The sequence below is a fragment of the Grammomys surdaster genome, unplaced genomic scaffold, assembly GCF_004785775.1.
Source record: "Grammomys surdaster isolate TR1022 unplaced genomic scaffold, NIH_TR_1.0 184, whole genome shotgun sequence".
In the NCBI taxonomy this organism is placed as follows: Eukaryota; Metazoa; Chordata; class Mammalia; order Rodentia; family Muridae; genus Grammomys; species Grammomys surdaster.
In genome coordinates, this window is record NW_021604629.1 from 2,253,178 (window position 1) to 2,279,704 (window position 26,527).

Sequence of the window (26,527 nt, forward strand, 5' to 3'; positions counted from 1 at the left end):
ACACACACACACACACACACACACACACACACCCCACCTCCTGCTCCCCATCCTAGCTAGTTTTTCTAGTTCTTTCTATTTCCAGAGCCACTTTCTTTTTCTTCTTTTTCTTTTTTCCCTTTCTTTCCTTCCTTCTTTCCTTCTTTTTTTTTTTTTTTTTTTTTTTTTTTTTTTTTCTGTTTTTTTTTTTTTTTTTTTTTGGCCAGGGACTCCTAGCGCCCAGGGTGGCCTGGAACTCACCATGTAGCCAAGGATGACGTTGAACTTCTGATCCTTCTGCTTCTACCTCCAGAGTGACGGAATTACAGGCATGTATGACCAATACTCAGTTTATGAAGTGCTGGGCATCAAACTCAGGGCTTTACTCATGCTCCTCAAACATTCTACCAACTGAAGCGCACCCCCAGCCCCCACTCCGTCCTTTCACCACACTTTGCGCACAGGTCCTGCAAGCCTACAGCTCATTCTTCACTCGGCAGTGAGAGAAGATTTTCCAAATAAACCAGGCTGGTCACTGCACAGCTTGGAACCTTTCCTCAGCTTTCAGCACAGTGAGCACAGCATGGAGCCTGCAAGAGCTTCACATGGTGTGGCCCTGCCTCCCCATCCCATACAGAGCTCCACCACACTCCAGATCCACCTCCTGCCTCAGGGTCTTTGCACATGCAGGCTCTTCAGTGCTCGCTGTCTTCCCATCCTGGAGCTTAAGTATCAACAGAGAGGGCTTTTCCACCCACCATACCCTCTCCTTATTTAAACCACCCATTCTGCCTGTCATTCCCTTTTGAGTTTTCAATAGCAACTGGCCATTGCTTTTGTGTCCCTTCGGAAGGTATAATTCTTGAGGCCTGTCTTCTCTACTGCTGTTCTCCTAGTACTGAACCTGACAGCAGCCCTAAGCCTCACTTCAATAAATGAATGAAGAGACTTAATGGCAGCTATCCAGATATTACTGGCAAGCATCTCTGCCTGGAGTGGACAGATTTATTCAGGCAGGTCCCCAGAGAGAGGGGCCCCTGGTGGCATACTGCCGCCCCTCTGCCACATAGCCCAAGACACTTGTGGCTCTGTGGTCTGAAGAAAAAGGAAGACAGCTATAGTGGCACTCAGTCCAGTCTGCCACGAACAGCTTTTTTTCTCTTGAATGTATGTATGTATGCATGTTTTTCATGGGTGCCAGGGAGCAAACGTGGGTCCTCACACCCATACTTGTATAGCGAGTACTTTACAGACTGGTTCTTCTGAAGTGAATTGTTGAGAGGTGAATCCCAGGGCTCTACTCCACGATTCCTTTACACATACCTACTCTGACCTCCTCAGGGTGTGGCAGGCAGAGCCCAGGGTTCATGGGTCTGTGGGAGGCCAACAGCTCCATCCTTTCCTCTTCAGTTCTGTCCTGAACCCCTTGGCTCTTCACATAGACCTTGCCTACCCTGCTCTTCTCTGAAGGTCCTATGGTATATAAATATGACCACTTTCCCCTTGTAGCCTAGGCTGAGCCTTTAGCAGCCAATGGGAAGAAAGACCCCTGAAATTTTCTATAGAACTCCAGACCCAGGCCTTTTTCTGTCTGGACTCCCCCAATCCTATCCCAAGCTGCAGAAGTCAGTCCCTATGTTCCTTAAAGACGTGTTGCCTGAAGCCACACTTCTGTAAGAGAGCAGAGGGAGGTGTCTGGAAACTGTGTTCCCCAGACAGTGACTCAGCTACATCGTGGGCACCTGTAAAGCCAGCGTCACCCATCTAATGAAACAGGGCTCCCAAGAGGCCTACAATCTCCGTAGAGGAGTAGGAAGAGGACCCACACTCTCAGACGAGTCTCAATTTCACAGCATTGGGGACATGAGCACCAACTCGCTGAACCAGAAAACGAGAGTCTGGCAGGAGCTGCAGACACACCGTAAGCGGCGGGGATCAGAGATTAGGGCCCTTCAAAATCAATTTTGAATTCAAAGTTTTAAATGTGTTCTCCAGGCACAAAGAGGGGACCCTACAGTCTGGCTCAGCCTACCCAGTTGCTGGGCTCTGCTTCCTTCTTGAAGCAGCAGAGCATGGCTCCTGCTAGCTAGAACTTCTAAGTACAAGCTAAAACAGCATAGGGCTGTGGCTTCCTGTTGACACCCTAGGGGCTGCTAAAGCCCTTCTCTGTGGAAGGAGTGGGAGGGTCCCAACCTTTTGGGAAGCAGTTTAGATGGTAGACTCTGAGGTGGGGTAGCTATGGATTCTAGATCAGCCATGGGCTTCCAAGGGGAAGATCCTTGTCCAGAATAAACCTCCCTTTTAGCAAAATGAGAGGACCTGGAGCACAGCCCCAAGGAAGCATTTGTGTGTCTGTGGTTGTGTCTGTGTGTGTGTGTGTCTCTGTGTGTGTGTGTGTCTGTGTATGTGTGTGCGCGCATGCACACGCGCATGCTGGAGCACAGCCCCAGGGAAACGGGGATCGGTATGGAGGTGCTGGAGCACAGACTCCAGGAAGCAGGAGGCCACTATGTGGCAGTCAGAAGAATAGACTGCTGCTAATGCAGCTACCAGCTGTACCACATGGTATCTGTAGCTGGGAGCTGCCTGTTGGTCAAGCTGTCTGTCATCTGTCAGGCCATGTCTGGGGGACTGTGAAGTCACAATACATAGGGAAAAAGGCCTCATTAGGAACCTGGGCAGAATAGACTACTCCAGCCAAACCCTGGAGAAGGCTTCAGAGCTTGTGAGAGAAAGGCTTTGGGGCCCAGATCATCAGAGTGTGCTCCAGGGATTCCAGATTGGTCCTGTGCTCCAACCTGGGACTCCTTTTTACCTGTAGTCAACCCGCAGCTGATGTCTTCTCAGATTCTGCATAGGGAAGCCACCCTCTAACAAGCTTCTGGTCCCAGTGTTTCTGCAAACCCAGCCTCCCCTACTTCTCCTAAACCTCAGGCCCTCTTTATACCATGGTGGTCATAAGACATAAACCTCAATAACCATGAAGCATTCAGCAGGGGACAAAGTCACAGGAGCATCGGTATCTTGTACCGGCTTGATGGGGAACTCCTTATTTTAAAAGGAATACTGAACAGCAGCTGGGGTTCTCAAACCACATAGGGGTGAGGAGGCAGGGACCCCCTAGTTTGGGAGTAGGTTGCTGGCTTTTCAAGGAAATTGCAGCGAACGCCTGGGTAATGCTCCTTTTAGTTACAGCATAAACTGTGGCGATAAAGCGTACCTGGGGAATGTTTAGAGAAAGCACTAATGATTTCTTCCCCAGTGGTTAATAAATTCACTTCTAGATCAATTTGTTCGCGATAGAGCCCCGGCGAGCGGAACCCGCACGGCGGGCACAGCCGAGTGTGTCTTTTTCAGTACAAATGATTTATTATGATGATTAGCGGCACATAAACAATTTAAAATACAACGCTAATTAGTTTGGGGAAGAAAGGAGGGGAAAAGCCGCCCTGCCTCTCTACCCATTATGTTCTACTTCTCTAAGTATGTACTTTTTAATTAAATCCAAATGTCACAATAAATTTAAAGTGTTTTATTACCGCTCAGGCTAACTGAGGCAGTCAGGCAAGGCCCACCCCACCCCCAAGGCATCAGCAGGCAGGGGTGGGGGTGAGGATCAGGGGTACCAGAGGGGCATGCTCACATCTTTCCTCCAGGGTGAGATCTCCACGGACTCCTGCAAATCCCTCCAGGTTTCTAGCAGCTCTGGACTGGCAAACCCTAGACTCTCCCAGGTGCCTCCAACCTTCTGCTCACCTTCCCAGTCAGTCTGAGGAGGGTCTTCTCCTTCAAGCTTTTGCTGAGCAGTCTAGAAGACAGTCACTTCTCCATGATGGTCCCACACTGTCCTCTATCTACTTCAACCACTCGCCCAGACATCTTTACCTAAAGGGTTCCTGTGTGCCCCTCTCAGGGTGATCATCTGCTATGGGCATGCCAGCTTCTGGGGTGAGAGAATACAGCACAGGGGCTCAGTCCAAGTTTAGGGATTCTGACATGCCTGGGTTCGAGCTGAGGCTCTATCACTGACTAACATGGCAGACTAGTCCTTTAGTCTCTCTGAGAACGTCAGCTTTTCTATAAGCAAAACCGGAGCAGCCATACCCAACTTACAGGGCAAAAAGAATGCAAACAAAGCAATAACACCCTTTAAAATTCTTCACATGCCCCAAAAGTAGAAATTACTTTTAAAAGCACTCGAGGTGAGATACTAGCCATATGCCACAGACCAGAAAACTGAAGCTAGCCAGGTTACACTGAATCCCAGAACCTGACAGGTAAACTCACTTCTGGAAGCTTGGACAACTAGGGAATTTTTCCCATGAACAGCCCTGAGCCCTGCTCATTTAAGAACAAATGTCTTAGGCTGAGGAGATGAATTAGTGGTTAAAGCACTTACCACCAGAACCCACATAAAAGCTGGAAACTTTGTTGTGTGAATCTATAATCCCTGCCCTACAACAAGAACACAAGAGGCAGGGATGGGAGAAATCTCCAGAAGTGTGTAGTCCATCTAACCTGGTATGCACACAAGAGGTCCTGTCTCAAATAAGATAAAGGGCAAAGACCAATACCTCAGGTAGTCCTCTGATCTCCACATATGTGTCATGGTAAATGCACATCCTGTTACAAGCACACATGTATACACACAACACATACACACACACCAACCAAAAATATCTGTAAGCACAGAATTTTCCCCACCCAGAAATTCTACTCCAAAGTATGTGTCCAAAAGAAATAAAAATGTTAGTCTGAACAACATGTTTAACAGCCAAGGAGTAGAAATAATCCAAATGTCTATCATTTATCATTTGACAAATGGATAAATAAAATATATGTACACACAGTAGGATATTATTGAATGACATACTAATTATATTAGTTTATCTTCCCAGGGCTTTGTTAAGAGAATGTTAAATTGTAGCTGCTAGACCACCAGGGATGGGAGAATCTCCAGAAGTGTGTAGTTCATCTAACCTGCTAAACCACCAGGGATGGGCTCTCTGTTGAAGCATCTATGTCCTTCAAGGACTAGGCCCTACCTGTAAACAGGGCATGCCTGTGGGGAAGGGTCTGTCTCTCAGAACCTTGAACCTGTTCTATGTAGGGCAGTGTGACTATGCACAGTGGTATGTGAAGAGTGGCATGTGCTCTATGGGTCATCAGAGCTATATAATGGCATATGCACAATGACTAGGTCACAGTGGGGCCTGGGGAGAGAGAGTACCTTTTCCTGGGACCTGTGAGCCTTACTTTGGACAGAGTTCAAGTTTGGGTGAAAGTTCAAATCCCGGGTACGTGGGCAAGAGGGAAGGAGGCAAGAATGCCCTTGAAGGGGCTTGTCTAGCAGGGGGTGCCAAGCATACATTGTGGCAATAAAAGATCCCTGCCCCTGAGTCTGGGCTAAGGGCTGTCTCCACAAAGGCAGGCTAGCTTCCATGTCTCTCACCTGTGGAAACAACCTCATGAAGGAGACATCACAGCTTTGGTTTATGAGAGGAATGTCTGGGCCTTCATATCAATAGATATGTGTCCATTTTTTATACATGAGGCTGGCTCCTAGGAGTCTCCATGAACTCATCATGGGGGGGAGGGTCCTCAGGAAACTGTACCTTAGGAAAACTACCCTATAATTCTCTCCAAGGATTGAAGGGATGTCAGAGGAAAGGTGGCCAGACTTATGTTAGGTACTCTTGGCTTTCCAAAACCACCAACAGTTCCCCGGTCTTGAAATTTGTGGCAGGAACACTGAGCATGCTGTAGGCCCTAATTTATATGTAAGGAAATCAAGGATCAGAGAAGTTAAGTGGTATGCCCAGGGTCACCCTGCAGTAGGCAAAAGAACAATTCCCTGAGATCTTACAGACAGAGGGTGGCAGAGCAGGCATGGGACAAAAGCTGTGCCTGCCACCTCCTTATCCAGTGAGCCACCTCTGCAGAAAGTAGTCAGACCTGCATGGAGCTGTTATTTCTTTTAAAGAATTTTAGATTCCAAATCTGCAGTGTCTGGGCCCATGACCTTGGAGGTTCTCTCTCCTGGAGGCTAGACATTAACACACCTCCTTCATGACCAAAGCAGACCCCTTTCCACTGCCTCCTCCATAGGACCAGAATGCAAGCTAGGAAGGAAAGTAAAGGAAGGAACAAAGGACACGTGGGCAGAGGAGTGGAGAGTGATCGTCCGCAGAGCTGAAAGAGGGTCCTTCCTCCCACTGCATGCTCCACGGTCTGCTTTTAGCTTCATCCCTTCCAGTCTATTCCCACAGAGGGGCCCAAGTGATCTGATAAAGCATCTCGATTCTGCCTAAAGCCCTTCAGAAGGCTCCCACTGACCTCCACAAGACTCTTCAGCCCTAACTGAGGCTCAGCTCACAGTGTGGTTCTGTCAATGATTACCACTGCAGTCATACCCATGATGCTTTGAGCTCTAGTTCTGACCTCTCTGGCCACCCCTCATTCTGGGACAAATGAGCCTACGGATCGCATTGATCTTCCACTCTGGACCCCCTTCACTTGCTGGCTCACTCGCCCAAATGGATTCACCAAACCCTTCTGTTAGAAACTTGTTCTTGACCCCTGTATTTTGATAGCAACTATACCAGTGGTGGTGGTTTTAATTAAGAAAGTAATTCTTAATACGCTTCACTGGGTCAACTGACTTTCTTGGTCAATTTTTCTATTCAACACTATAAAGCCACACCCCTAATTTATTTGTATTATTTGCATCAAGATCAATTATTTTAACGTTTTTAGTGACTGCTCGGTCCATGATTGGGTTTTTTTTTTTTATTGTTGCTGTTTTGTTTTTAGCTCATATCAAATCTTATAAATTAGAGTGTTTGTCACTGTTGAGACTTCTTTTGTGACAATTATTTCTCCCAGAAAATATTCCCAGAGACAGCTTCTGCAGATCTAAATTTTGTCAGGAAGATTTGATTCTTCTGTCAATTTTTAGTCAATAACATATTTTACCAGGTGCAGGCGTGACTGTTGCCAGCTTAACTCTGTGCTAATTATTTCAACCGATTTTAATTTTTCCTAGATTCTTTTTTTTACTTTGCATTTTCAATAATATTGAAATGAGATATTATTCTTGTGGGTAAGACAGCCTTGCCATGAATTTGATAAACCCCACCTGAGATCAAAGAGCAGCATGAAGGCATCCTTGGGGCAAACAGGCAGGTGAAAGCACCACTCTCTATACTTGAGCCGATGCCAGGTTGCAACCAGGTGCCCCAGGGAGCCCTGCCCCCTGCCCAATGCTCCCCAGGGTCCTGGTTCCTGCCAAGAAGAGGCCTCACAGATGGGAAATGGCTTCTGGGTAGGGGAGGCGGGTGTGCAGCTGCCTGGAAGAGGTAGCCTCCCATCAACAAGCAAAGAGCCCAACTGTCCAGCCACCCTGCCAATGGAAATGGGGATAGGACGTGCCCCCAAAAGATCCTACTAGGCAATAGGCCAGGATGGGGATGTTGGAGTTCTGGCTCTCAGCTCCGTGCTCCTTAGGCACCTGTGGGAGTGCTCCAGTCTACAGGAGTCCTGTTCCCTCACTTGGGAACTGTGAAGCCATCTCTGCCTAGGCTGCCTTACAGGTCTGTCTTCATCTCACCCAGCAAAGCCATGAGAGATGGGAGTTCTCAGCTAACAGCTACAGGTAGGCTGGCTCAGAAGGGACCACCCTTACCTCTTCCAAGGTGCTGAGAGAGAGGGCAGGCTCTGAGCAACTGAGTCCCTCCAGACAGCTGCTCTGCAGGCCCCTAACTGATCTTAGCATATTTATCACCTATTAAAAACAAAATTAAAGGAAAAAACCTTTAGTCTGGAAGCCTCCATATCCTGAAGGAGTATCTATGTACATGTACATGAGGTGTGTGTCACCTATTAAAAACAAAATAAAACAAAAACCTCCATATCCAGACAGAATGTCTACGTATATGTACATGAGGGGTGTGTGTGTGTGTGTGTGTGTGGTGTGTAATATGACTGCCATCAATTCATAACACTAGAGCTAGTCATTTCCCATGTCCCTGACATACAGGGACCTCATCCCAGCTCTACCATTTACCCACTTTCTGGGTTATGCATTTCCTACTCTGGGAACAAAATGGAGCAGTGGAAGAAGGAGAATCAGGAGTTCAAGGCTAGCCTGGGCTATATGCACCCCTGGCATTGGTTGGTTGGCTGGCTGGCTGGCTGGCTGGCTGGCTGGTTGGCTGGCTGGTTGGCTGGCTGGCTGGCTGGCTGGTTGGCTGGCTGGCTGGTTGGCTGGTTTTTAGACATTGTGACTTCCAGACAGAAGGTAAGCTTCCTACAACAGGGGAAAGTACAGGTAACCAATGGACACCTGAGCCCTAAGGTGCAGTAGCAGAAGCTGCCTGTGACTTTCTCCTTAGTCTCTACTGGAGGCCTTCAGAAAGCAAGCTGCCATAGTGCAAAGGTTTCTGTGCAGTGCTGAGGCCCATAAAAATGGAGCTGTAGTCACCTGCAGTAGGCAGCCAGAGAGGCCTCTAGCCCAAACCACACATGAACTGAATCTTTATAGGCAAATAAGAGAGCTTAAAAGTGATCATTTCCTCAGGTGGATCTGAGAAGAGTCTGTACCTCTGGCTGACAGACACCATCATTACCATCTCTGAGAGGCTCTGAGGATCCACTCAAACTGCGCCAGCCCCCTGTCCCACAGAACTGAGATGACAGTTGTGTACTGTGTCAAGGTGCTAAGTTCCAAGTTTATCTGTCACACAGCGGTAACTCATCCACCACCATTCAGGCCTCTGAGGGAGTTTACAGACATATCCTACCCTGCGGGCTGGCAGCTACAAGCTTTCTTCAGGATAGGCCTGGCAAGCAAGTGTGAAGAGGATGGACTTGAACCTAGTCTATCTGACTCAAAACCTGTGTGAGATCCACTGTTTTTCAAGATAAAACAGTTGATCAAAGAGTTCAAGCATTCCCTGGCATTCATGGGCAACTCTTGTCATCTGACACTAGGGATGGCCTTACTTATATATCCACGAAAGAATAGAATTTGAGTTGGTTCAGGGTGCAGGCTATAGGTCCTCGGAATCCAGGCTAGCATTGTCCTGAATCCTCTGGAAAGCATGGGTGTCCCCACCAACACACACACATATTTCACTGGAGTCACAGAGAGTCAACCAGCAAGGTTGAATTATTAAAACTCCTTTCTGGAGTACCATGTGGATTTTTCTCCACAGAGACTGAGAGCAGAGGGGCGGCTGCTCCTGCCACACAATATTAAAATGTCACGAGTTTAAGGCCTGCGTTGGTTGAGTCATAAGTTATCAGCACCCAGTGAGGGCCGACAGAAAGCCTCCCTTAAATTATTAAGCAGCGAGCGTCAGACTGTAATATTTTGCTAAACCAAAGTACAGACACAGACAAAGATGTCATTTCAATATTTGAAACCAGCAAGTTTAATTTAAAATAAGAGCAAACCAATAAGCTCAGAACATCGTGGTGCATGAGAGGAAAATTATACTGTGGGGAGGGGGGAGAGAAAGTGGAAGGACTTAAGAAATTTATAAAAGTAATCTCCAAGTAGAAATTAGAAATCAAGGCCTAGAAACAGAATAACACAAAAGAAATATTACTGTCCACTTTCTAAATCAATATAACACCGCTCCACGCCGGAATTACCATGGTAACTCAAGTAAAAAGAATCAAGCAATTCTTATTATTTCAAAATAAAATCACAGCCTGAAGCCTGGGTTTTATTACAACCACTGATAGATCGCTGGCTTGTATTTATCTGAAATATTGCTTTTCAATCAGCTGGTTTATGAATGTACACAGGCCTCTCACCAGCCCACTTACTGCCCTGTTTTGAGGCCAGGGGCCAGCCGATGACTTTGATGTGTCCTGCATCTGCATATGAGCTCCAGTTAAAGCCAGCCATTGAGTCTCACCCCCTTCCAGGCTGTCCTGTGACTTTGCAGGACAGAGGGAGATGGGGAGAAGCAGTGGAGATGGACTCATAATGCTCCTACCCCAAATCTTGTCTTTGGTGGAGCGGGTCCAGGGCTCCAAAGTGCACAAGCATACACACACACACACGCTCGTGCGCGCGCATACACACCCAGGCACACACACACAAACATACACAGACACACACATACATACAAACACACACACAAAGGCATACACACAGAGGCACAGACACACACACAAACACGGTCCACCTAGACAGCTCCTTCCCACCCCAAACAGGCTCCACCAGGAGTTCAGCCCCAAAGGTGGAGGATGGGGAACGAAGCCAGCAAGTCAGAGAATGAGCTTAGGGTTCCACCGTCAGATCTCCTGGTTTCACAGCCCAGCTCTGATACTAGAAGGCTGTGGGGTCTGGGACCATCCACAGGCTCTTGTATCATGTCTTCTCATCTGTGAAATGAAGAGTGGCTTCTTTCTAAGGTTGTTATGGGCACTGGATGAGATCAGACAGGACGGATGCCAGGGATGAATGGAAGGTTGGTTCCAAAACTGACTGATCTCCACAACTCTTTGTAGCCATGTCCTTCACGATCCAAGCTGCCACCTCTTATCTTCAAGAGTAGAACCTGTTTCCCAACCTCTTGAACCTGGGATGATTGTGATTTATTGTTGCCAGTGGAATGTGTCATAAGTGACACTATCCCCATGCCAAACAGTGGCCTCCAGAAGCCTGGTATGTATCCATTCTCTCTAGATCCTTCTGTCATGATAACTAGCGAGGTGACATGGCTAGAGGATGAGGGTCCTGAGTATTATTACCGCAGCATCTAACTGAGCAGCCATCGTCCAACCTCCAGGTTTGAGTAAGCCCAGCTGAGATCAGAAAAAACACCCCAGCCTAGCCCTGCCTAACTCTGCAACCCAAAGGTCTATAAGCTAAACAAGTGCTTATTGTTTCAAGCCAATGCATTTTGGCTGGTGACGTAGCAATCACCGATACTTAGGCACTGGGCGATGCCTATTGTTTAGAGTTTAGTAAAATGAAAGCTGCTGTATGTTTATGATACCTAAGGACTAAGAAAATCACATTGCAGAGAGGAAATGTTCCCACGGGAAGCATGAGGCTTCCTGTCGTATTGCATCTGTGGACAGTAGATACCAGGTATAGCTCATGTTGTAGAGACAAGAAAATGGATACCCAGTAGTTGTCTGAAGTCACACAGCTCTCAACTAGCACCACAACTCAGGTCTTCTGAATCATGCTAGACTGTACTGAAATCATCAAGTCTCTCAGGAAAACCAGCTAGTGATGTAGCCCAGTAGGCCGTCACACTAGGCATCTGCCCCCAAAGCCTGACTCAGCCTGCTCATTCCTCTCACCACCTGCTTTTGTCTCTAGCTGTATCAGTCCCATTGGGCTCCTTCTTTAGAACATAAATACAAGCCCACCAATGACAGACAAGCTTGTTGCTAGGTGGATGCTGTCTCTGAGCATGGCCAAATAAAAGGGAATGGCGTGTGGGGCATGGAGCACAGGAGTAAAGGGATGGAGGCAAACACTGGGACTACGTGGAACACAAGCCAGTGTGGACGCATTGGATCTACATTGTTTGGTGTGATGGTTGGGGTGGCAGTGAGTCTTAGGTAGAATGAACGCCAAGGTGGCAGAGGTCAGCTCTCTCTGGCTGTAATAAGCACCAGGAGACAGACAGTAGATGGGATACAAGATGGTAGCAACAGAAGAGAGCGGGGTAGGTCCAAAATCCCACTGAAATGCAACACAGACATGTGCTGAGAAGCTCAGCCATTGGCACTCCAGGAAAAGGACCTGGTTCCCTGGTAACTAGGAGAATTCCTGCATGCCTCAGTGTATCTGATCTCCATGCAACTCAGATAGGCAGGAAGGCAGGACAGGCTATGTCATACACACATGTGGGACTTCTCAGCTCAAAAAGCCCAGGACAGATGTGTGCCCATCAGCACCTTCTAAAAGGTCTTACATCTGAGAACGGTAGCCTGGGAGGTCAGTAACTTACTTGCCTTGGGCCATGACTGGGATACCTAGGCAGACATGCTGTTCCAGTCCATCTGATGGCCTGCTCCCAAATTCATCATGACTTGGGACCAGAACAGCAGGCACATCAGCTGAACATGGAGACCAGAAAGACGCTGAAGCTCTCGGTTCTAACTCTTCACATAACCCTGGACAACTCTCTTGCTTTCTCTGACCCTTAATCTATGCCCCGCCCAAATGGAAGGACTTGGAAGAGTATTCTTGAAGGCTTTCCCCATGGTGACATTTGCCTTGAGAATCCAGACACCCGTACAGTGTAAAGGCAGTTTGTCTCCCAGTAATGACCAAGAGGCAGGAGGGAGAGTGAGGAAGGTCCAGTTCTCATTAGTGAACACGCCACAGGACTGGGCCCAGGCCTTGCTTCAGACTGTACTGAAACTGAGCAGGGAACGGAGATGCATCATGTGGCTATGGAGTTTCCTGTTGGTGGAGTGTGTGCACTGACAGTACCTCATTTAATTCTGGTGACAATCTAGGCAGATGGAGCTGTTCTCATTGCAGAGGTGACAGGGTATGGAGGCAAAGCAGCCTCAGCCTCGGACAGAACATGACACACAGAGCACACACTGCACTAGCAGAGCTCAGCAGAATGGTAGCGGCTGCAGTAGGTCTAATGACCTTGTGTAACACCCCTTTCTCTATCGTCTGTCCTAACCAATCCTCGGTCTGCCTGAAGCCTTAATCAGAATGTACTGGGAGGCCCTGTGATCCTGGAGTACTGAGCCAAGCAAAAAGTTTGACCTCTTTGTTACATAGAGGAAGAGATAGGTTTGCCATGTGTGGGACACCGTTCAGGTGTGGGGGGCACCAAATCTCTGAACTTGCATTTGCTTAGAACTCTAACACAGCCCAAGTCATTCATGGGCACCACTCTCCCCACTCCCCATTTCTGTCACCACAGCTCTGTCTTCTATTGAAAAATGGCCTAGCCCATAGCCACAGCCAATACACACTGCCTTGAGCTGGCAGCCCAGATGAGCTGAATCTCAGGAGCCTTTCCCCCAGGACCACAGAGGGTCTGCATCTGATGTTCATCAGTAATTATCCTTCTGAGGCCAAAGTAAACCACATCCAAGTCCTGTTCATAAATGCTGAGAGGCTCTTTAAATTAAAGAAGGTGGCACTGGACTGTCACTGGGTCTGATTCCTCTGGGAGAGAATGTAAGGGAGGAAATGAATTCTCAGAAGAGGTGAGAGGCAGACCCCAGCACATTTCCATGTGCTAAAAGTATCTTTGTGGGGCATGGTTAGAAAGAAAGAGCAAGGGAACTGGGCAGCTCCCTCAGCCACAGAGGCCAAGCAGGTGGCCATGCCAGTGTCGAGCCCGGCACGCAAAGGGTGAAGCTTTTAGGCGAGCAGCGGCTAGTGATCTCAGCTTCCCTTGGTCTTAATGCTCCTGAAAGGCTCCCTGTAATTGGGCATCAGTAGTTAATGCAGTATTGACTGCATTACACGCTCCCGTGCCTCCCCTCGCTAATGCCAATTGCATCACCTTGTACAGTCACCGGCTTGCTTAGCCAATAGCCGTTAAAAGCAATCCAAATCATGAATCATATGGGAAACTTTTAGCAAGACACCGCCATCCAAGGAGACAATTTACAGTTGAGTTAATCTGGGTACATTAGTGAGACATGGATTCTGGACGACAGACCAATTTATGTTGTTTCCCTGTCCCCCATCCCCCTAAGTCCTCTGTGTGGGCGAATGAATGGCAGAGCAGGGGAACTGAGTGGAACACCTGCCTCTTTGCTCAGTGTTCCAGGAGGGGTGGGGGAGCCTCATCTTTACAGACTCGCGGGCTGGCTGAGTTTGTGCAGGAAGGGGCAGTGACTGTCCTGCTGCTCAGGATTTGTGACGCCTCTCTCCCAGCAGAGACTGGATGCTGCTGAAGCTGGTTGTGGCAGGTGTGGATAAAGACAACCCCTCCTGCCAGGCACTTTGCCACCCATGCTAGGCCTTTACTAGCCCTTAGCAAGCTGTAGTACTCACCAGGCTAGGGTCTCTGCCATGGAACAATACTGTGGCCTGCTCCTCCCAGTCTCCATCTCCACAGGCCACACTACTCTCTCTGGTCTAAGGCATGATGGGACAGACCAGGAGGTCCTACTGGCAGCAACCTCACAGACAAACTGAGTCAGCTGCCGAAGCTGTGCTCCTAGCAGTCATTAACAATTGAAGACTCCACTGTCTGGTCCTCCCCGACCCAGCTTCACTTCTCCTTCAGCATTTTTTTTTTTATTTATTAAAAAATGTCCTGGGAATCATGTCTGCTGTTTAGTTCCACAATGTGCCTGCTGCTTCCTGTGGTCACCCAAGCCATCCTGCTGGGCTTTTACAGAGGCCGTTTAGACCCAGACTAGCTCTGTTCCAGCATGCATTTGGGAACATGCTGGCACTCCCAGCTGGGTGCCCTCAGCATCCTCTTACTCTTCAGTCTGGTCCTCACTCAGGGGCAGGGGAGGGGAGATCTTCTCCATCAGTGAAGGTCAAATTTGATTTGCAGGGTTCAGGGCAGGAGTTTCTTTGCTCCCCTGGGACTTCAGTCTCCCCTGCCAACACTCACAGTCCATAGTCTGGTAGCAGCCCAAGCTGGCATCTGTAGGTGCCAGGGGAAGGACTATTTTCCCAGGAGAGTTGGAGGAGCTCACTACCCCTCTTGCTGACAGGGAGACCCACAGCATTTAGAAAGCCCGAACCCTGTGTTCCAGTAAAGTGGAGATAGTTAGGCCAAGAGCAAGCATCCAAATGAAAGCAATTAATCTTAAAACCCAAAGTTTAACCATTTGCAAAACAGATCTTTCTGTCTCTGTGGTGACCCTTCACTGTTCGACCTAATGGATCACTGTATTAATAATGCACTGTGCTTAAAAGCGAAAAAAAAAAATTTTTTTTCTGACGATTCAATACTTCAGAAAGTCTCTTAAACCCGTTGCTAGGGCAAAACGATTGATATTTTATTATCTTTCAGAAGTGCAACATGAAAGCCCTGCAGCCCAGCAGAGCGAGGGCTTTGGTCCTCTGCAGCTGGCAGACCCAACTTCAACCAGAGGAACCCAGCCTCTCTCAACAAGATGCTGTCGGGTACAAAAAAGGTGTTGGGGGAGACTGACAGGAGGCCTGAGGTCCTGCTGCTGTTAGACAATGGGTGCTCTGTGCAGCAGAGGAACGCATCCCCAGGGCCTAGGGCACCACATCTCCCATGCAGTTGAGGCAGTGCATTCTGGGAGGGCAGAAGTATGTATGAAGTTAGGCAGTAGGTGTGGAGAGGCAAGTGAGTGTATACACAGCTTTTCTTCATTCCCCAATGCAGATGCCACCCAGGAACCCAGACACCTGCTTTCCTTATGATATCATGGACCCCAGAGGCCAGTAGTACCAATAGTGAAGGGCACCATATTATTTGGCTGTACAGGTAGGAGATGAAGTGACGTCTTGAGCTCCCCTCTGAAGTTCTGGTGAGGACCACAGAAATCATATGCCCAAGATATCCAGTTAACCAGCAAGTCTGAAGGTCTCCAGGCATCAGTCCCTTCACATTATCCCCAGAGCCCAAACCATTCTAGGGCAGACCCTGTGCAGAGGTGGAAATGCTATCTTGCCAACATATAGTTAATCTTCCTAGACCGAGGGCTCCCTCATACCAGACTCCGGTCTTCTGGGTTCTTGGCTTAGACCTGGGGAGCTGAGCGTGTGGAATAACTTTAACTTTGGTTAAAGATGCATCCTGCTTTCCACATGCTTCTCATAGTGACAGTCCCTGTTCGAGAGAGAACTCTAGAGCTGGGCATGACTGATCTGAAGTAACACAGGATAAGGAATTACTGATTAAAACAGCCAAATCAATGGCTCTTCTCTCCATCTTGACCTCAGACCTCTCCTTCTCCTTGAATCCTATATACAACAGGACCAGCCCAGTACTCTGATGGCCTCCTGGAACTCCAGGGTCTGTGAATAGAGGAGAATGCTGAAGATGCTGTTATCCTCCAGCCAACCCAGAATCATCTAGATCCCCTCTTTTATCTCTTCCTTTACTCATGTCAAGAGCCTGTCTTTGGGGACTTACCGGCCCTATGTCTTCCCTGCATATATCCACCTAGGTGGGACATTTTAAAGGCCTTTTCCTTCTGATACCTCAGAAGATATAATTAGTCGGGGACAGCTGAATGAGACAGCAACCAACTGAACATTGTTGATATGACCTTGAACAAGTCACTTAAGTTTCAGTTTCCAGCAGTAGTCATAGCAACCACACCTCAGTGGACAGAAAGCACAAACCCAATGGAGGATTCCTGGGGATGTCCCATTACTCCCAGCCTTTCCAGTCCCCACCCAAATGGCATTAACAGTGAGTTTGCCAACAATTTTGCCCATCTTTCCCTACAGCACCTACAGAACATACACAGGACCCGAGGTATCCTGGGGCAGCCACTCCCTGGACCTGGTGCCTGTCACAGGACACAGGCTGTATTTTACCTTCAAGACAGTTGGGCTCCCCCAACCTTTTAGGCCACTTAGTGCAAGGCACTCCCGGCCAAAAATGACTTATGGGTCTATGAGACCACCTGCTAGTGGTCTACAGTCATGTGATCTCTCAGCTCCGAAGCCCTCTTAAATGCACCCAGGATCTTGACCATACATCCAGGCCACCCTCAAACCACTCCCTCTGGAGTGCTACTGGCCCATGGCAGGACAATTCCCCTGGCTCAAACTCCCGCCTTCACATTCAAGGAGACATGAGATAGAGGCCATCACAGGAGACGTCCTTCTCACCAAGTCATGCTAGTGGGCAGCTTTCCCCCGGAGGACCCAGTTGGCCTTCCCCTCTTGGGCTTGCATCCCGGCTTTTGCGCGGTCCTCCCGCGCTCTCGCTCGCCCTCAAGCTCTCTATCTAGTTCCTTTCTCCCTGAAGCTGCTGATTTGCTGGGCACTCAGCGCCTCTCGGGTTACGAGGCGGGCGCGGGGGTGATGGCTGCGGTGAGTGAGGAGCAGCCGCAGAGACCAAACGCTCAGCGCCAAGCGCCAGGGCGCGGAGACCAGAGGGCACTCAACCTGCACGCCGCCCCGTGGCGAATCGCGTCGCCCCGCCCGCCAGTCCGCAGACCTGGAAACCTAGGGGGCGAGAGGCCAGGAGCTCTCTCACCCCACCCGGGTCCCTCCTCCAGCCCCGGGCCGCCGGCTGGCTCCACAACCCGGCGTGCCCCCGCGTCTGTATCCCTGAGTCCCGGTGCGTGGCATCCCGCGCGCCGCGGTGAAGGCGTTAGGGACGTCGGGACCCCTGCCCGCCACCTACCGTCCTCCTTGTCCAGCACCATCATCTCGGGCGCTCCGTGTCCAGCCGCTGCTCGGCTCGGCCGGGAAAAGGGCGCCGACTCCGGGCGCGCTTCGGCTGGGCGGCCGGTCCTCCGGCAGCAAGCGGGCTCTAATTACCCGCTTGTCCGGCTCTTAACCTAGATTGCACTCAGCTAGAATTACATTCAGGAGTGAAGCACTTCGCAGATACAAAAGCAGTCTCACCTACTTTTGTGCCTCAGAATTGCAAGGAACTACGAACTGCAATTTAGAGAGAAAGAGAGAGGGAGAGAGAGAAGGGGGAAGAGAGGATCAGAGCCGTTTCTTTGATTCTCACCTTCTAAATGGCTCAATTTGCCCAGTATAATCTGTCTTAATGTAATTGCATTTGATAGCTCATAACCCTGGCTCTGGCAACGACACAGCTTTCAGCCTCATAAAGTGTTTTCCCCTCGGATTTAATCTGAATCTCAATCTGAAATTATATTCAAAGAGATGGGGGAATCTCGGCGGCCGACTCCCGCTGCCTTTCTCCCTCAATGTATGAGGTTTGCACTCCTGCTACTGAATAAATGCACACATTTCCCGAGGCCCCCTCCCTGCCGGGTTAATGGGGAGTGGAGACGCGCGGTTGCCCGGCTCTGCAGCGCCACCTGGAGGCCTCTCCGCTCCAGCTCGGCGAATGACTCTGGTGGGTACCACGGTTTCTTCCTGGTCGCCCATGTCAATCTGGTGGACCCTGCCTGTCCCAAGCCCTTCAACCTGGATTTCTGTTTCCTCATGGGAAAGCTATTTCTCTAATCATGACTTCTCTTTACCAGATCTGACTAGGGTTTCTAGTCGATTCTATAGTTGTTTGGCAAAGTTAATTCCTCTGCAGGACACAAAATTCCTCCTGTGAGTCCTACAGTGACTGTCCCTGATCACAGTGGTGTCATGCTACCCCCATGCCCACCACCCATCAACATCCTGATTCTGTGCAGAGGGAGAATCCTGTTTCAGCTTCTCTCTGAACAAGCATAATTGTTTGAAGGCATTTTTCCTTCTGGAAACATTTCTTGAGCACTTACTATGTACCACAGCACTATTCTATGGCACTGGATATAGCAGAAAAGATTCTGTTGTGCAGCTGACAATTCTTGCTCACCCAGCAGGAAGGAAGACAGGTCCAGCGCCTCTCCTCCTAGACTCAGCTTCCCTGGAAAACCCTGTCCAGGCTGCCTACTCCAGGAAGGCCACCTACCCCTGCCCCCATCCCAGACATTTTAGAGCTCCAAAATGGGAGTGGAAATGGGGACATTCAGCTCAAGAAGGGCTCCAGAGTGATACGTTAGGAGCTCGGGCCTGGCAGTTGCCGAGGACTTGATTCTGGTAAGGTGTAGGGAGCTGAGAAGCCAGCCATTTGTTGCCAGTTAACAAACAGCAAATCTGGAAAGTCACTTCTCTTTTTTTGCCTCAGTTTCCCCATTGTTGGTTTGTTTTTGTTTTTGTTTTGTTGAAACAAGTTTTCTCTGAGCAGCCCTGGCTGTTCTGGAACTCACTCTGTAGATCAGGCTGGCCTTGAACTCACAAAGATCTGCCTGTGTCTACTTCCCAAGTGCTGGGATTAAAGGCATGCTCCCAGCTCAGTTTCCCTGTTTATGAACTAGCCACATCTGTTCTGGCTCTAAAGGTGCCACAGAAAAGCATGTGAGAGGTAACTGTGGTGCTCCAGACAATGTGGGGTGGGGCACTATCTCACACACAGGAGACCAAAGGCAAGCCTTGCCCTTTCCATTCTAAGAGGGCCCCATACTTTAAAGGAGGATGGGGTGGGGAGTGTAGCCCTTCCTCACTCCGAGGCAGGGAAGTCAGGCTTTGAGGAGACTGAAGAGCAGCTGTTTCTAATGAGATGCCTCGTTCACAGCGCAGAGGGTTTTGCTTTCCCCTTCATCTTGAATACTTAATCCTAATAGTCCTTGAGTATATTTGATGTTAAATATATCATTTTGCTCAGACTCACTGTCCCTTAGGACTGCAAGCTTGATCTCTCCCCTGCCACTGCAGCCAGAGCTGTGCCCTCAAGGTGTGAGGGGAAGCTTCCTTGTTGCTTCCTCCCTGCCCAGCTGGTGCAGCCTCCCCCAACCCCTCCCAACACCCCTACACCCACCCCCACCCTCACCCCCACCCCTGCTCTGAACCAGGGCCAATCAATGTAGCAAGGCCTGGCAAGGGCAGTTCCTTGAAGAATTATCTCTGGGTTATCTGGAGACATAGGGTCTGTAGTCCTGCTCCTGATCTCCAGGGGCCTACGTCTTGCTTTGGGGTCCTGACCCTGACCCACAAATCAGGTCTTAATCAACTTGGATCACATTCCCACTCTCGTCTGAACCTCCACTCACGCCAGCTTCCAAGGTACCCAACAGGCAGCCCCTTGGCCAACATCCCTTTGAGGAGCCAGGATGCCTGCTTCCCAGGCCTGAGGCACAAGGCAGTGAGCTACAGAAGCAGGTAGGGCATATCAGCAGGGAAGTGGTGCTGTGTGTGAAGGTGGCTTGTCCCTACACCTTAGGTGGCTTCCTTGACACCCTAGCTATAAGCATGCCCCCCCCCAATTCATTCTGAAGGGAGAACCCCAGAACTAAGTGGCAGTGCTGCCCAGCAAGTCTCAGGAGGCTTAGGAAGGAGCCAGATGTGAGCTTCACCTGTAGGGTGGCCCCACCCTCCTGTCCTCCCCCTCCCAGGCAGCTTCTAGGTCCTGGGACTTGACAATGATGACTGAGTGGAATCCTAAGATGCCCTGGGGCAAAAGAGGCAGTTTTCACTCCACACATTCCACAGGTGGTGAGCCAGCGATCTCACTTCAACACAGCAAGACTGCTCCAAAATGCCCTTCAAATGCCTCTGGGACAGCCAGGGGACACCAATTGATCAGTCCCCAAAGTTTCTAGGAAGAGAATGGGGGTGGCTGCTAGCTGCCGTACATATTTCTGAACAGGTCTCAGCAGTTCATCTTTGTACCTGGCAGAAACATACAAAAAAAAATGGTTCTTGCATTGGGGGTGGGGGACAGTTTCACTGGATGCCTAAGGGGTCCAGGCCGACTAGATAATCCAGAACTCTTCAGAGGCTGGCCAACATGCCTGAACCCGAGGGTCTGTCTCCAAGTTATCTCCAAGATGTGGTTACTGGAGAGGTATTCCCTGTGCACGAGACAGTTACAGGACAGAGTAAACCACTATTTGCAGTTCCATCAGGATGCCTGCTGGCCAAGTTCTGGTGTCCTGACTTTCCACTACATACACAAAAGCAGCCAGTGCACAGGAATTTGCAACCAGCTTATCGTGGAGAAGTGCACCGTCGGCAAACTCCCTCTTTGGGATTCTAGAGAGCCTAGAGAGGCCTTCAGAAACTGCAGTCATAAACTGTTAGGTCTTAGAAAGGCCTAAGCCAAATCGGCACAAATCTACCCTGCTCCTCCATGAAAGCCACCCCACCCCTGTACACGAGCCCCTAAACAGCTAGATTTAGGAGGACTCTGGTCTGCCCTAAGACTCAGGGATTGCCTATGCTACAAGACTTTCTATGCTAAAACAGACTGCCCTGGACAAGCCAGGACAATTGATCACCATAGGAGAGATGGTAGGATGAGACAAGTAATTAATGGGACCAAAGAGGAGACCAGACAGACAGACAGACCCTCTTCCTAGTGATTAGCGGCTCCCAACTCTACATTTCTGAGTCTCTTGTCCTACTGTCATACTCTACGTGTGACTGTATGACCATCTGAGGATGGTACAGAGATGACTTCTCGAGAATACTTACAGTGCAGTGCAGGTGTGGGGGTGACGGGGTGGGCGGGAGACGTAATAGTTAGACCCAAGGGTAGACTTAGATTTTGTGAGACCCAAAGTTTACAGCAGTCTTGGGGGGTGGGGCTCCTTAAGAAAAGGAATATGATCCAGACCAGCCTGGGTTACAACCGTGAGCTTTGGGCCAGCCTGGGCTGCAGAGTAAGACTCTCAACTATCCTGAGTTCCCCTGCCCCCCCCCCCAACCCACCTGTCCAAAAATGAGAGAAAAATTAGATTCCTAATACAAACAGATCACCAGGGATCTAGTAACAGTAGGAGACCCCAAAGACCCCAAACTTCTCTTGGTTAGTTCACCCATCTATCCTAACCAGCAGGACACTCACTAATGTAGTCTGGGTAAACTGATGGCATGAAACCTCTCAGCCCTGCAGGGGGCTAAGACAACACCACCCACCAACTAGGCCCCGAAGTCCCAGACCCCAGGTGCAAGGCTGGGGGGACCCAAAGACCAAGCTAGTTAGAATACACCTTCACCAGCCAAGTTCTCTGAGTACCCCCTGGGGGTCCCTTTCACACCGTGGTATGGAAAAAATATGAAAATATTCAAGGAGGCCCAGAGAGTGGTGGGTACAACCACAACTGGGAAGCCTGCGTCCCACGGGTCTCTGTACGCTCCGGATGCCTGCAGTTGGGCAGGAGCGAGAAAGTTCCCGGCTGCAGTGTGCCCAGCTAACAGGCTCCAGGATGCGCACGGGGCGGGGGGAGACTTCCTCATCCCGGCGAGGAACACGGGGCGGCGCAGAGCCTGGCACCTTCCACACACACTCACACACACAGGGCACACATCCAGCTTCCGAGCTTCCGGTAAGCCGCCAACTCGCTCCAAGCAGCGGTCGAAACTGGTGCCTGGGCCTCTGTCACCAGGATGGAGGTGGCCTCGGTAGAGCCCGCGCTGTTCCCAAGTGTCCCCTGGCACCTACCGTCCTCTTGGTCCAAAACCATAGTCCCCAGGCGGCTCCAGCCGGGTGCAGGCGGAGGATGCAAAGGGACTCGCGTCTCGGACTGTCGCCAACGGGGCGTCTGCGCTGCTTTCCGACGAGGGCGGACCGAGCGGCGCCCGGAGCGCAGCGCCGCGGGCCGGCAAGGCGCGCGGGAGGAGCGAGTGAGGGCGCGGCGCGCTCGGGGGCGGGCGCCGGGCGGGGCCGCAGCCGCGTGGGCTGAGCAGCTGGGACCCGGCCCGAGCCAAGCGGGAGCCTGAACCCGAGCTAGGGCCGGAGCCCGGGCCGGAGCAGCCGCCACAGCCGCGCGCTCCGGTTCCCTCTTGCAGTTTGCTGCGCTCGCTCTCACCAGAATGCAGCTTGCATTTCCCAGGGCCCCTCAGACTCCCCTGTTAATTAAATCAATTCATTATGCTCAGATCTGATTAGCAGCCCTTCCCCCCCTTTGAATCAATTATTCAATACACAAACATAATTGCTTGGGCCAGAGGTGCCCGCCATTAGCTTATTTAACTCCAAGGACACTAATTACCCGCAGGGCACGGGAACTTTTCTCATTAATTCTGACAAAACACAAAAGCACAGCCAGAGTGTGTGCATGTGAGGGACTCTGTGCATGTGTGTGTGCCTGTGTGACCGCATGCCTAAGTGAGGGATGTGTGCCGCTGGGACAGCTTATGACCAGTGGGGAGGGTGGCATTTGTGCCACCGCGTGTGGGAAAGTGCAATTTTCAACCGCAGAACGTTCTGGTGTGAGTGTGGGACTCCAACTCCCCGTGTGAGTTGAGCTGGGTGTGGCTCTGGGTCTGGGACTATGGACTTTGGTTGGAGACCCAGCACAGGAATGCCGAGTGCTTCTTCGGAGTATGACTTTGAGAATGTGGCTCTCTGCCACACTACCCCCTCCTTTTTCATTATAGCACATGGATTGCAGCTACAAACCTGGAAAGCACAGACTACAAAAGAGAAACCAGGCAAGGGCGGGGCAGGGGTGCAGGGGGCAGCGAGGATGGAATGGGTGAAGCTGGAGCCAGTCTAGTCCATAATATCTACCCCCTCCCCAGTCACCCTGCTCCTGCACTGACTGAGCTTTGCCACATGCACCCCGAATCCCGCCCCACCTCACCCCTTACTGCTTTCCCCCTTACCACCTCTCCGCATACAATACTAACCCTCATGCTTCAATGTAACAGAAAAGCCCCCACTCACACATATGCTTGGCACTGGGGCAACTCTACCCACCCCATCCTAGTTTTCCTCTAGTCTCACAGCTGGAGAGAGGGTGTGCTTGTGGTGGACCAACTCTACATTTTACCTCCCAGGAAATCTCTATTGAGGGAGCCAGGGAGAGAGCCCACAGAGGCAGGGACACAGAGGGTAATTGATTCCCCCAAATTAGGTTTCTGCTTTCCAAAGACTGGTATTGTTCGAGTTCTCAATGTGCACAGAGGTATTGAAGATTTCCTTTTTGTTTCCTCAGGCAATGAACGAGCTTAATCCATTTGGCTTTTATAAATCAGGAAACTAATATTCACTCCTTCCATGGAGGCTTAAAAAATTTAATTGGTGGGTGGGTGGGGGGCTTAGTAGCCCTTATGCTGTACTCAAGCCCCCACTTATCATTCTGATGGAGAGGTGGGGAGAATAGGGAGAGTCGCACTGATCCCCCGCCCTCCATCTTTACACATGCTCTCAAAGTATCTGGGAAAGTTTCTGAAATTATTGCACAAATTATGTTCAATTTAGTGATGAAAAGAAGGCTGTTCAGAGGGTGCCTCCAAATTGGCTGCTTAGATACCCAGGAGTGCTGAGGCCCTGGGTGTACCCATGCCATGGCCGGTTTGCCAATTCCTTTTTCTCTCCATTCTAAGCAGTTCCAGAATTATCATCTTCCTGATGCCAAATGTTTGTTACCTTGTGCCTTTCCGGCTCTGACAATCTTTACGGGTGTGTGTGTCGGGGTGGGGGCGGGTAGCGCACAGAGAGTTGGCTCAGCTACTAAAGGCAGTTGCAGCCAAGTCTGGCAACTGGGGTTGGATCCTGGGGACGCATATGGCTGAAGAAGAAAATGAACTCTTGTTAGTGGTCCTTTGACCTCCATGGCATGTGTTCTCTGCCCTACCAACTAAATAAATGTGATTTAAAATGTTAAACAATCTTTCCTCATGCATATGTATGTGTTTCTGTATGTTTGTGTGTGCACCTACAGGTGTGAGTGTGTGTGTGTGTGTATGTGTGTGTGTGAGCGCGCACGCACGTGCACACAGGTGCAGTGTGTATGTCAGTTGGCTCACACATCTGGAGACCAGAGGATAATCTCAGATGTCATGGTGGTTTGAATAGGGTTCATGTATTTGAAGTGCCACAGAGAGTGACACTACTAGGAGGTGTGGCTATGTTTGAGTAGGTGTGGCCTTATGGGAGGAAGTATGTCACTGTGGGAGTGGACTTTGAGGTCTCATATGCTCAAGCTGCATTCACTGTAGTTGTCAGTCGTTTCTGCTTACCTGAGAATCAAGGTGTAGAGCCCTCAGCTCCTTCTCCAGCACTATGTCTGCCTGCATGCTGCCATGACTATCATAGACTGAACCTCTAAAACCAGCCCCAATGAAATGTTTTCCTTTATAAGAGTTACTGTGGTCATGGTGTCTCCTCATAGTCATAAAACCCTAAGGAAGATGGATGTCTTCCCCAAGAACATTGTTCACCTCCATTGGTTGACACAAGATCTCAACAATCAGACTAGACTGGTTGACCAGTGAGCCCCAGGGATTCTTCTGTCTCTGATTCCTAGGCTCTTAGAACTCAGGTCCTCAGGCTTGTGAGGCAAGGACTTACCAACTGATCTATCTCACCAGGCTCTGCCCAGGCTCCCCATGTTTATCAACAGATAAACTTGGATATGCTTAACTTATCAGTTTAGGCTGGGAACACCCAGCCACTACCATACCCCTTGCTTCAGTTCAGATGATACTTACGTGGTGCCACTTGTGCTCCTCCCTTGGTGGCTCATCAGATAGATCCCTCTCCCCAGAGGCTCCTCCCTGCTTCTCATGGTCCTGCAAAGGCACTGCTCACTACATTTCCACAGGTGGTTGTGTATGTGAAGGCTGAGGTTATTGAGCGATTCGTGCCTGAGTCTGGAGACATGGGGGATGAGGTCGGTCTGAAGGTCAGAGTTTAGCTCTCAGTTCTGATTTTTTTGAGCTGCATATTTCAAAATGGAGTCTCGGAGGCAGAACACCAAAGTTTTCCCAGGATGTCAAAGGGATAGACTGGAACCAAAGCCCAACAGTTTATTTCTTCTACAGGCCCAATATGTAAGACTCTCTATGTTTAGTTCTCTCTGTGACCAGGCAGGGCCACTATCTAAAACTGATACTAGCTAGTCTTTATACTTGGACATCTGGTGAAAGGGGGGTAATTGGGACCTGAAACTATGCCCTTCAATCCCTAAGCCATGTCCATGGCATAGGCTGCACCTACTCCAAGAAGAAAATGCATCCTTTGATAATTTATACAAAGTACCATATGGGCTAGCATAGAGGACTGTATATGAGGCCCCAGCCTCTTTACAGCCATCCTGACTCTGGAAAGAGCCTGTATGAACCTTAAGGGAACATCCAAGAGGGAAGAAAAAGAGACAGAGAGTGAGAGACACAGTGAGAGACATAACTATTGTAGAATACCAACTAATATTGCATGTTGAGGATACAAATGGCCAGTCCCACCTTGAATTTGCATAGGGCCCCAAATCTTGATGAAAGATACTGAACTGAGAATAGCTGGGACTGGGATGTTAGCAGACCCCCATCCGCCATAACAGCTGAGGTTCCCATAGCATGGGCCGGAAGCAATGGGGAGAGCCAATGTTCTAGACTAGGCTGCAAGGGTCTCGCTTGGCGGAAGCAGCGGTTTCAGAGGTGCTGCTAGGCTGAGAAGGGGAGAGTAGTGAAAATAAGAAACTGGGTCATTCGGGACTCTCGTGTTGCTTTGTAAACCCCTAGTAATACAGCTGTCCCTAAAACTAAGGCGTCACCTTGCTGGGCCAAGATGGAAAAGAGAAGGAAGGAATCAGCAACAGGGTGGCATTGGCTGCTCTAACTGTGGGGAGGCATCGATCCTCCTAGCCCATCAATCCCACCTCTCAGCTCTTGGATTGTCAGGAAATTACTCTCAGGAATTTGAAATCTAGTGGTGTCCAGAGGGGACTTGAGCTGCGCACATAGACATTTTTTAAACATCTTGTACATTGTGGAGAAGATTGTCCTGAAAAGGAGCAACAGAATTTGGGGTAAATGATTGTAACCGTGTAAGACTGGTACTTGGCATTTATATAGTCTTTATGTTCCAATCTGTTTTACTTGCACAACAGGCATGATGGGAAAGGTGTTGTCTGTAAGAATGGACCAGAACAATAACAAGAGAGCAAGCCCACTGCACGC

The 26,527-nt window shown here is 49.7% G+C and overlaps 1 protein-coding gene across 2 annotated transcripts in view; it reads right to left on the minus strand.

Annotated features, from left to right (window-relative positions):
- The window catches only part of Lmo1 (LIM domain only 1), a 36,463-nt gene extending 14,290 nt beyond the window's left edge, over nt 1-22,173 (minus strand). The window contains exons 1-2 of one of the 2 annotated variants that reach the window (XM_028768099.1): nt 22,065-22,079; nt 17,292-17,551 (exon numbers count right to left, since the gene is read on the minus strand). In XM_028768099.1, coding sequence (XP_028623932.1) covers nt 17,292-17,316 — 25 coding nt within the window. In that variant the 5' untranslated portion in view covers nt 17,317-17,551; nt 22,065-22,079. Of the gene's footprint in view, nt 1-17,291; nt 17,552-22,064 lie in introns of both variants that reach the window. The other variant, XM_028768100.1, reaches the window with a different exon arrangement.
- Between the last annotated feature and the right edge of the window lie 4,354 nt (nt 22,174-26,527).